This window comes from Trachurus japonicus, chromosome 7, assembly GCF_045865225.1.
Source record: "Trachurus japonicus isolate A0001 chromosome 7, Traja_1.0".
NCBI lineage: Eukaryota > Metazoa > Chordata > Actinopteri > Carangiformes > Carangidae > Trachurus > Trachurus japonicus.
In genome coordinates, this window is record NC_140913.1 from 36,069,020 (window position 1) to 36,081,698 (window position 12,679).

Genomic DNA, 12,679 nt, shown 5'->3' on the forward strand with positions numbered 1-12,679 from the left:
AAGGTTGTAGGATACAAGGAAAGTTTTCTCCTGGGCTCAGAGCAGAGCAGAGTGACTGACAGACCCGTGTTTCAGACCAAACACTCTATAGAAGTGATTGCTGTCGGAAGATACAACTATTTAAGACTTAGATTAACACAAACATTCACCTTACTTTACCTTACTGCTTTAATAAACTCCTAAATCCGTTTCCTTTCGACTCCGTCGTCCTCCTCCTCTTCTCCGACCCCCCCGCCCCAGGCCAGTCTTCTCGTTGGGGGGCGGGGGGGCTCGTGCCGCTAGAGCGCCGTGATCTGAGTCAGCTCTGTGTTGGAGTTCCCGGTGCCCTGAGTGTCTCTCCTCTGGGGGGGCTCGACCCCCACCAGGGGCAGCTCCACGCCTAGTCATGCGGGATTAGGCATGCCCCCACCCCCCGGCCCCCCGCCGCAGCCGTCGCCGCCCTTGCAGCTGTAGGCGGCGGCCACCTCGCGGACGATGCTGCGCATGCGGCCGGACTGCTGCGTGTCGAGGCGGAACGGCGACGGCTGGCAGAACTCGCGGAAGCAGCGCTTGAAGTTCTCGTCCAGGAAGGCGTAGAGCACCGGGTTGAGGCTGCTGTTGACGTAGCCCAGCGCGATGCAGAAGTGCATCAGCACCAGCACGAACAGGCTGCTGAGGTTGAAGCCCAGCGACTGGGCCAGCACCATGATCTGGATGGGCGTCCAGCACACCACGAAGGCCGCCACCACCACCAGCACCATGCGCGTGATGCGCCGCAGGTTACGGTCCTTCTCCTTGGAGCCCGACAGGATGCGGACGCTGCGCAGACGCTTCACCATCAGGCTGTAGCACACGCTGATGATCGCCACCGGGATGAGGAAGGAGAAGAGGAACACGCAGGTGCCGAAGACCGGTTCCCAGTGGCCCCGTGGCTCAGGCAGAACCACGATGCACTCCACACCTACAGAGAAGAAGAAGATAGAGGTTAGACAACTTGGTGAGTGGTTAGACAACAGCAGCACAGGATGTATTATCCAGGTTAAAGGAGAGGGTGGTGGACTTTAAGTTCCTGGGCGTCACCATCAAGGAGGACCTCCCCTGGAGTGCTAACACCACAGCGCTTGTGACGAAGGCCCAGCAGAGACTGTAACTCCTCAGACTCCTCAAGAAACAACAACTCTCTGTGGACTTCTATCATGGCGCTGTGGAGAGCATCCTGACATTCTGACAGACTGTATCTGTGTGTGGTTGGCCAGCTGCACGGCTGCAGACAGAGAAGCACTCCAGAGAGTCATCACCACTGCCCAGAGGATCATCAGCTGCCCCCCCCCTCCTCACTGCAGGAACTCTACAGTTCCCGCTGCCTAAATAGAGCCAGGAACATACTGGGGGACTCATCACATCCTGGTCACCCGCTGTTTGAGCTGCTGCCATCAGGCAGGAGATACAGGGCTGTTAAAGCAAAAACTAACAGATTAAAGAACAGTTTTTACCCAAGAGCCGTTGCTGCCCTAAATGCCTAGTAAACTGTGCGGGGTCATACCTATGTTCCCTCAGCCCTATGTTCCCACATTTCTAACTTTTGTTGTCACTGAAAATTAGGCCCTATGTTCCCACAGCCCTTTGGTCCCACCATTGGTTGGGTTTAGGCAATAAAGAAAAGAGTTGGTTAAGTTTAGTAAAAAGACCTGGTAGAGGCTAGACAGGCCAGATAGAGAGAGTCCAGATAGGTAGAGAGAGTCCAGAGGGAACATAGGGCTGAGGGAACATAAGGCTGTGGGAACATAGGCATGGACCCAACCGTGCAATAGGTATGGTGTGTCTATGTGTGTGTATTATTGTTTTTAATTTATTGTCTATTGTTGCTGTATTTTTGCACCTGGGATTGCGACCAATTTCGTTGTGCTTGCACAATGACAACAATAAAGTCTATCTATCTATCTAAAGGCTGCGTGCAGGGTGAAATTAGGAGCTACGACCCCACGAGGAGCCAAACCCTGGTGCCAAATAAAACCATCACAGCTTCAACAAGTTCAATTTCACCTCTGACAAACCCAATAAGCAGCCGAGATGCTCAGAGACTGGATGTGATGCAAATGCATGTCCAGAAATAAACCTTAATTATTTATACATTATGCAATTAAACTGGGATAAGACCGACTTTGTATGTTAATGGAACAATGTGGATGATATTTGAATACTAATGTATTTATTAAAAATGCTAATGACTAAAGCAGATTAGACAGGGATACTAATAATAGACCTGAGGCTCAGGGAATGGAGAGAAGAAAACATGGCCGCCGCTGCAGAACGACAACAAAGGTATCAAAGGATAAAAGAGGAGTTAGAGGAGAGTGGGTTTTCACAGGGAGACGGGTTTAATCAGTTTAATCATAATACAGCAGCGGGACTGGGCGGGAGGAGACAGGAAGATAAATGTGTCTGGACCTATAGAGAGATAAGTAGTGACAGCTGAAATAAAAGAGGATGAGTGATGAAGCTGCTGAAATGTTACGAGAATGAAACAAAACTCAGGAGACTCAGGACTAAATCTCATCATCACGCAGAGGAAGCAAAACTAGAGGATGTATATGAACACAGAGACTGATGATGAAAAACTTTACATGAATTTCCCTCTAGAACAACTCTGTGTGGTAACGTTGTGTTATTATCTCATAGCGTGGTGAATGTGCAGCTCACAACCACCAGAGCGTTGTGGAGTTGTTGGATTGTGTATTTGATGAGTCTGATGATGGAAACCAATTAAGAAATCCCATAATGAGCCTCCGTAGCGTAGCTCTGAGCAGCTCACGGCTCTGCTCCACCGTTCTAAAAACAGCTTGCACCGACAATTAAAGGTAACGAACCTACTGCTATGACTATAGGGATTATGGCAATGGGAACAATTTGACAAAATGTTGAACTATCCCTTTAAGACTAATGTCAGGATTCAGATCTGTTCAAGTCCAGAAATCAAACTGAATCAGTCTGATCATTAACCTTCTTTAACAACATTCAGCATCGCTCTGCTGCACCGCTGCAAACTAATGATTTAAAGAGGAGGCTCCACACTCACACACACACACACACACACACACACACACACACTTATGTGCATTTCCACATTATTTGAAATATGACGTGATAAATCGAGCGGTTGGTTTTGCAGCACAGAATAACCTCTCCAGCCTGTGATGCATCGCCTCCGGCTGTAAAACCAATATAATGCCATAATGTTTTTGTTTTGAATTAACCCTTTAAAGTGTGTGTGCAGCAGCGGGAAGATAAGGCAGCACACACACACACACACACACACACACACACTGGAAGGAGTTGATGTATTATATTATTCCATTTGGTTGAAGGTTTTATCAGATGCATCATAAACACTTTGCAGCGTGTGGGCGTCGCCGTAGTAACGGCTCCATCCCAGAGCAGCTGCAGCTCGTCACCTTGGTCCTAAACGTCTGTTAATGTGTTTAACAGTTCATCAAGATGAAACGATCTCCTAAAGACATCAAGTTACACATGAAACACTCTTTTAATCGTCAGTATTTTCATCAACATCAGTGTGTTATCTTAGTTCTCTACAGGTTCAGAGTGAAAAGGGAAACGAAGCAGCAGCAGCAGAATGGGAAACCAGCTTTATGTAATAATGTAATACATTTTCACGTCATTATGTAATAACGCTGCATTTTGTAATAAAAATCTTCAACACAATATGTAATAAACTTAATAAACTTTGCCGCATTTTGTAACAAGTTGTTACATTTTGCATCAGTTATTACAAATTGAGCGTGTTTTATGCACATTTTTATAAATAAAATGTAATAATTTGGTGCATTATGTAATAAACCACCAACATGGATGTCTGAATTAGAAAAAAAACCACAAGGACCATCAGAGCAACACAGTACCAGCATGAATCATAATGAATTCATTCCTAAATTCAGTAGGTTAGATGTCTCATCATTCCGACTATTCCTCCCTCCTGCGGTCGGAATGACCGTATTTTTATTTTGTTTTCCAGACTGTTGTGAACGCTGTAAAACAGCTGCTCTGTCTGGTTTTCTTTCTTCAGAGAAAATAATTCACACTGTGAGAAACCTATGACGTCATCTAACATTCAAATATCACACACACACACACACACACACACACACACACACACACACACACAGTCAGTCAGTGTGTTATTGACAGGAAGTGATAACAGCTCTTGACTGAATCCTCCTGAGACGCCGTCTCCTCAGAAATGTCACTTTGTCTAGTTGACCTCTTCTCACACACACACACACACACACACACACACACACACACACACACACACGCACACTCACACACACACACTCACACACACACACACACACACACACACACACCTGAACACGTCTCAGTTATCTTGTCATGCTCTTGACATGAGACATGACAGTGTGTGTGTTGTGTGAAGGTGGAGCAGCTGGTTAGAGCCTGGTGTAGAGCGCTGTAAAAGACAGTAACGACACCATTGACTCCCGCGGTTAAAGGCTCATGCCCCCTAGTTTTTAGGTGTCTTGGTCATATCAGATTATACTTATAATTTGTTTATTACAAAATGTAGATGATGTCAGTTCTTGGGCGCTTTTGTAAAACCCATATTCCTCCACCAGGAGGCGCTTCCATTGGACCAATGCTGTCACTACTCTCTTATTCCTAGGCGAGGTGAAGCTCTGTGAAGCTCTGTGAAGCCCCGCCCCATCGTGAAGCCCCGCCCCCATTAGGAGCGTAACCAGTGTCTGATGAGTGGTTCTGTCTGGGATGACACATGTTGTTGTTAAAGGGTTAATGCTGTTTCTTCATGTCAGAGTTTATTGAGCCGTTCAGAAGCTGCTGTTCTGTTCTGTTTTTTTCTGACTTAATGAGATTTCAAAATCCCTCCCTGATGTGTCGTGTGTAACTCGCCCTGGGAAAAGTGTGTTGATGCTTCTACGTGTTGCAGCCGTCAGTCTGGAAAATAAAGCAACGGTGGAACCTGAAGCAAAGTGGAGTTTGAATAAAAATCCTTAACAACGTATCTCATGGATCTAAGATGTAATAGATAATGTAATGTAATGTAATAGATGTAAAAGATCCGTGATGAAGTGGAGGCTTCACTGCAGTGGTTAAACGTTACCTGCAGGTGGGAGCTTCTCACGGGAGTTTGAAATCTCCTTAAGTCAGAAAGAAATTACCCCGAAAAACAGAAATAATTACCCCAAAAAACAAACCGAAAAATAAAGTACTCAGTAAGTGAATGCTACACGCTTCCATAAGTCGTCTTCATGTGAACAACGATGTTTAAACATCACAGCAGCATGTGAACTCCACGGCCCCATGCAGACCAGACCAGAATATAACGTTACTTCCTGTTCTGAGGACCGAGGGGCGGGGCTTCTGAGGACCGAGGGGCGGGGCTTCTGAGACCAGAGGGGCGGGGCTTCTGAGGACCGAGGGGCGGGGCTTCTGAGACCAGAGGGGCGGGGCTTCTGAGACCAGAGGGGCGGGGCTTCTGAGGACCGAGGGGCGGGGCTTCTGAGACCAGAGGGGCGGGGCTTCTGAGACCAGAGGGGCGGGGCTTCTGAGACCAGAGGGGCGGGGCTACACCGCTCTGCGTGTTAACTGACAGGTTTAGTGCTCAGCCCTGATTGGTCGGCTCAGTCACATGACTCACTGTCTCCTCTTCACTGTCGTCTCATTGGTCCATTCATCCTCCTTTGTTTCTCTTTATCCACTGTTTTGTTCTTCATCCTCCCACCAGTGGTACGGAGAGACTGGAGCAGTTTGGATTCCACCTCCTTCTCTTCTTCTTCATCATCCTCTTCCTCCTTCTCCTCCTCTTCTTCTTCCTTTTCCTTCTCTTCCTCCTCCTCTTCCTCCTCCTCCTTCTCTTCTTCCTCCTCTTTATCCTCTTCCTCCTCTTCCTCGTTCTTCTTCCTCCTCCTCTTCCTCCCTCCTCTGCTGCCTGTGTGTTTTTTGTTTTCATCTTTTTCTTTCTTTCTCTCAGCTTCTCTCCTCCTTCCTGAGTTGAGAGGTTTTTTATCTCTCTGGTTCAGATCATTTTCTCTCTTTTCATTTTCCTCCGACTCTCTCTGCTCTGTGTGTTTATTGCCTCTGTATTTCTCCGTCACTTCATCTTTCTCTCCTCTTTCTTGTCCTTCTTTCCTCTGTGTTCTTCCTCCTTCATCCCCCCCCCCCTCCTCTTTTCCATCTTCCTCCGCTCCCCGGTGTTTTTCTCTTCCTTTCTTCACCTTTATTATTCTCAGATGAAAATAACTGTGTTCAATCATCTTTTCTGAAGCTCTGTCGTGTGGGTTTTTATTTCTTATTTCCGCCGCTAATCTCCTCTTCCCTTCGCCTCTTTCATTTACAATCGCAGCCAAACAGCGTTTTACTCTCCTCTCCTCTCCTCTCCTCTCATCTCCTCTCCTCTCCTCTCTGTTTTCCTCCTCCCTCCCTTTCACCTCTCTTCGTTTTATACCTCTCTTTCTTTCTTTCTTGTCCTCCCCCTGCAGCCTCCATGTTCGCTCTGAGCAACAACAGCCGTGTTTCTGCAGAGATTGGATCGTGTCGGGTCTTTAACCAGCCTCAGATTCAGACGTTTAAACCACGATACGATGATAAAGGTTCTTTCCTTCATTTCACTGGGATCTTTAGAGTCCAACGCAGCTTCACATTCACTTTAGAAAACAACGACTCATTACAACATGTTGACAGCTACACACTGTTTCATAAAAATTCACCTCAGGGCTGTATTGTTATATATACGGATATGTATATGGACATATATATATATATATATGTGTGTGTATTGTTGTAACCGAGCGTCAACTTGGGTCTCGACTCCACCAGACTTTGAATTAGAGACACAACGACCACAAAACATTATGATGAGACATTAAACTGGAAACTTCAGATTCCGTCTGTTAGACCTGAAACATTAGGAACACACAGCCTAGAGGTGAATTTGACTGGAACTGTCCTTTAAAGGAGTCAAACACTGTTCAGAGGAAGAGAAAGTTCAGTGTGTTCAGCTGGTCGACCACACACACACACACACACACACACACACACACACACACACACACACACACACACACACACACACACACACACACACACACACACACACACACACACACACACACACACATACACACTGATGTAACGTGACAGTCAGTGTGAAGCAGCAGTAGTTTATACAGTAACACTAATAGTGAATGACATTTGTATGTTTACAGCTCATCACACACACACACACACACACACACACACACACACACACACACACGGCTTGACTGTAAGAAGACTGGAAGTGTGTATGTGTGTGTGTGTGTGTGTGTGTCCCTGGGCATCTGTGTTTTCTCTTTGTGCGCACACTCAGATAGTTGTGTATGTGTGTGTTCAGGTTGAGTGTGGACACGTGTGCTCTGTCTTTGTGTGTGTGTGTGTGTGTGTCTATCCTGAGGTGATACAACAGTCGTCATCAAACACACACACATTGTTTCTCTGCTGTGTGTGTTGTGTCTCAGTGTTTCAGCTGATAGTCTAGTTCCTGTGTGTAACCTGAAGCTGCAGCTCTGAGTGTTGTTGTGTCTCTGACACTCTGGTTGTGTTGGACTGGTAGTCAAGACCGCCTGAACCCAGACCAAGACCAAGACCGCCTGAACCCAGACCAAGACCAAGACCGCCTGAACCCAGACCAAGACCAAGACCGCCTGAACCCAGACCAAGACCAAGACCGCCTGAACCCAGACCAAGACCAAGACCGCCTGAACCCAGACCAAGACACTAGCAAGACCAGAGAGTATCAAGACCAAGACCAGAGAGTATCAAGACCAAGACCAAGACCAGAGAGTATCAAGACCAAGACCAAGACCAAGACCAAGACCAAGACCAGAGAGTATCAAGACCAAGACCAAGACCAAGACCAAGACCAGAGAGTATCAAGACCAAGACCAAGACCAAGACCAGAGAGTATCAAGACCAAGACCAAGACCAGAGAGTATCAAGACCAAGACCAAGACCAAGACCAGAGAGTATCAAGACCAAGACCAAGACCAAGACCAGAGAGTATCAAGACCAAGACCAAGACCAAGACCAGAGAGTATCAAGACCAAGACCAAGACCAGAGAGTATCAAGACCAAGACCAAGACCAGAGAGTATCAAGACCAAGACCAAGACCAAGACCAAGACCAGAGAGTATCAAGACCAAGACCAAGACCAAGACCAAGACCAGAGAGTATCAAGACCAAGACCAAGACCAAGACCAAGACCAGAGAGTATCAAGACCAAGACCAAGACCAAGACCAAGACCAGAGAGTATCAAGACCAAGACCAAGACCAAGACCAAGACCAGAGAGTATCAAGACCAAGACCAGAGAGTATCAAGACCAAGACCAAGACCAGAGAGTATCAAGACCAAGACCAGAGAGTATCAAGACCAAGACCAAGACCAGAGAGTATCAAGACCAAGACCAGAGAGTATCAAGACCAAGACCAAGACCAAGACCAAGACCAAGACCAGAGAGTATCAAGACCAAGACCAAGACCAGAGAGTATCAAGACCAAGACCAAGACCAGAGAGTATCAAGACCAAGACCAGAGAGTATCAAGACCAAGACCAAGACCAGAGAGTATCAAGACCAAGACCAGAGAGTATCAAGACCAAGACCAGAGAGTATCAAGACCAAGACCAAGACCAGAGAGTATCAAGACCAAGACCAAGACCAGAGAGTATCAAGACCAAGACCAGAGAGTATCAAGACCAAGACCAGAGAGTATCAAGACCAAGACCAAGACCAAGACCAAGACCAGAGAGTATCAAGACCAAGACCAAGACCAAGACCAAGACCAGAGAGTATCAAGACCAAGACCAAGACCAAGACCAAGACCAGAGAGTATCAAGACCAAGACCAAGACCAAGACCAAGACCAGAGAGTATCAAGACCAAGACCAGAGAGTATCAAGACCAAGACCAAGACCAGAGAGTATCAAGACCAAGACCAGAGAGTATCAAGACCAAGACCAAGACCAGAGAGTATCAAGACCAAGACCAGAGAGTATCAAGACCAAGACCAAGACCAAGACCAAGACCAAGACCAGAGAGTATCAAGACCAAGACCAAGACCAGAGAGTATCAAGACCAAGACCAAGACCAGAGAGTATCAAGACCAAGACCAGAGAGTATCAAGACCAAGACCAAGACCAGAGAGTATCAAGACCAAGACCAGAGAGTATCAAGACCAAGACCAGAGAGTATCAAGACCAAGACCAGAGAGTATCAAGACCAAGACCAGAGAGTATCAAGACCAAGACCAAGACCAGAGAGTATCAAGACCAAGACCAAGACCAGAGAGTATCAAGACCAAGACCAGAGAGTATCAAGACCAAGACCAAGACCAAGACCAAGACCAGAGAGTATCAAGACCAAGACCAAGACCAAGACCAGAGAGTATCAAGACCAAGTCAAGACTAAGACCAGTCGGGGCGGTGCGTGGCGCAGTGGGTAGAGCGGCCGCCCCATGTAGAGGCTACAGTCCTCGCCGCAGGCGTCCCCGGTTCGAATCCCGCGTTGGGCAGACCTTTCCTGCATGTCATTCCCCCTCTCTCTGCCTCCCCATTTCCTGTCTATCTCTACTGGCATCACTATCAAATAAAGGCAAAAAGCCGAAAAATATACTTAAAAAAAAAAAAAAAAGACTAAGACCAGTTGAGCTCAAGACTGAGACCAAGAATGAGACCAAAAAAACCAACTAGTTGCACCATATTTTGCTGTTCTGCAAGAGTTGTAGAACGAGAGAGGACGAGCTCCAACACGTCTGTGTCACTAAATACATTTGTGTTAGCCTACCACTTGAAGGGGGCGAATAAATAATGATATTCAACAAAAAAAGCATGGCTGCCTGGATGTAGACTACAAATCCCTTCCAGACCGTTCTGCCAGTCCCAGACATTGCGAGACCGAGAGACACGAGACAGAGACGAGACCGAGACCGAGACCGGTCTGAAGACCTACAAGTCTGCTGTGTGTAGAGGATGAAGCTGTCAGCATCGCTCCACCACAGACACACAACCAGTGACTTCACTCAGCTTCATCTCTGTCCTCACTGAACACCTGATGTGTTTCACCGTCTGCTTCGCTTCGTTTGTTGTTGTTAATCTCCATGGCAACAACATTAAAGGTTGGAGATTTGATTCTGGAGCAGTTTTTACCAGATTGTAATTGTAACTGATTAAAGAAATGTTTTTTTTTTTAATACGCTGCTTTCTGCGATACTGTGGCGTGTGGTGGCTTCACCATGATGTGAACCAACACTGAACAGTGTTGTGTGTTCCTGAGTTCTGGAGGATTCAGCTTCAGAGGAAACGAGCTGCGACTTCTGACTCGTCAAGTCTTCTGGTTTAACTTTTAGCTGTGAAATAGATATGACTGAAGGCAGGTGTAGAAGTCTGCAGGTGTCAACACGTCCGCATGAGCTGACGGCATGAAGAGCTAAGAAGAAAAATTAACCAACAGTATTAATGGGTCAGAGTTGTTGTTATGGGTTACGGGTTAAAAGGTGAATCATGTGCATCTCTAGTTAGAACCTTTAACATCACCACATGTTTCTCAGTGGTAACGGCTGTGAAGTCAGAGCTGTGTCAGTGAGTGAAGGATGTACATGGTGTATTGTGTTGTATTGTTGTATAGAAGCTGCTGCTGCTCTGACTCCAGATGTGCATTTTGTTGCAACATGAGTTCAACTCTGCACAGAAGAATCTTTCCACATATTTTTATATAACTGCAAAATGCCATTGAACGTTGTTGTAAATGAAATGCAGCGTCGCTGTGAGGAAAGAGCAGTAAAAGGCCGAGTGGCAGCTGATATAGAGACAGAGGATTCTCCTCCTCCTGCCAGCTCTCAGCCCTGATGCTGGGAAACAAAGCAGGAGGTAAATATAGAAGCAAAGCAGCGCTGGAGGTTCTGCTGCTGTAAACCAACACCAGACCGGACCGGACCGACCTGGGCTGTAAACCAACACTAGACCGGACCGACCTGGGCTGTAAACCAACACCAGACCGGACCGACCTGGGCTGTAAACCAACACTAGACCGGACCGACCTGGGCTGTAAACCAACACTAGACCGGACCGACCTGGGCTGTAAACCAACACTAGACCGGACCGACCTGGGCTGTAAACCAACACTAGACCGGACCGACCTGGGCTGTAAACCAACACCGGACCGGACCGACCTGGGCTGTAAACCAACACTAGACCGGACCGACCTGGGCTGTAAACCAACACTGGACCGGACCGACCTGGGCTGTAAACCAACACTAGACCGGACCGACCTGGGCTGTAAACCAACACTAGACCGGACCGGACCGACCTGGGCTGTAAACCAACACTAGACCGGACCGACCTGGGCTGTAAACCAACACTAGACCGGACCGACCTGGGCTGTAAACCAACACTAGACCGGACCGGACCGACCTGGGCTGTAAACCAACACTAGACCGGACCGGACCGACCTGGGCTGTAAACCAACACTAGACCGGACCGGACCGACCTGGGCTGTAAACCAACACCGGACCGGACCGGACCGACCTGGGCTGTAAACCAACACCAGACCGGACCGACCTGGGCTGTAAACCAACACTAGACCGGACCGACCTGGGCTGTAAACCAACACTAGACCGGACCGACCTGGGCTGTAAACCAACACTAGACCGGACTGGACCGACCTGGGCTGTAAACCAACACCGGACCGGACCGACCTGGGCTGTAAACCAACACCAGACCGGACCGACCTGGGCTGTAAACCAACACTAGACCGGACCGACCTGGGCTGTAAACCAACACCGGACCGGACCGACCTGGGCTGTAAACCAACACTAGACCGGACCGACCTGGGCTGTAAACCAACACCGGACCGGACCGACCTGGGCTGTAAACCAACACTAGACCGGACCGACCTGGGCTGTAAACCAACACCGGACCGGACCGACCTGGGCTGTAAACCAACACTAGACCGGACCGACCTGGGCTGTAAACCAACACCAGACCGGACCGACCTGGGCTGTAAACCAACACTAGACCGGACCGACCTGGGCTGTAAACCAACACTAGACCGGACCGACCTGGGCTGTAAACCAACACTAGACCGGACCGACCTGGGCTGTAAACCAACACTAGACCGGACCGACCTGGGCTGTAAACCAACACCGGACCGGACTGGACCGACCTGGGCTGTAAACCAACACCAGACCGGACCGACCTGGGCTGTAAACCAACACTAGACCGGACCGACCTGGGCTGTAAACCAACACCGGACCGGACCGGACCGACCTGGGCTGTAAACCAACACCGGACCGGACCGGACCGACCTGGGCTGTAAACCAACACCGGACCGGACCGGACCGACCTGGGCTGTAAACCAACACTAGACTGGACCGACCTGGGCTGTAAACCAACACCGGACCGGACCGACCTGGGCTGTAAACCAACACTAGACCGGACCGACCTGGGCTGTAAACCAACACTAGACCGGACCGACCTGGGCTGTAAACCAACACCGGACCGGACCGACCTGGGCTGTAAACCAACACCGGACCGGACCGACCTGGGCTGTAAACCAACACTAGACCGGACCGACCTGGGCTGTAAACCAACACTAGACCGGACCGACCTGGGCTGTAA

At 48.5% G+C, this 12,679-nt stretch overlaps 1 protein-coding gene across 1 annotated transcript in view; it reads right to left on the reverse strand.

Moving 5' to 3' along the window:
- Positions 1 to 216: 216 nt before the first annotated feature.
- oprl1 (opiate receptor-like 1) overlaps positions 217 to 12,679 on the reverse strand; it is an 81,823-nt gene continuing 69,360 nt past the window's right edge. The window contains exon 5 of the mRNA XM_085782999.1: positions 217 to 940. Within this exon, the coding sequence (XP_085639125.1) occupies positions 384 to 940 (557 nt within the window). The 3' untranslated portion in view covers positions 217 to 383. The remainder of the gene's footprint in view (positions 941 to 12,679) is intronic.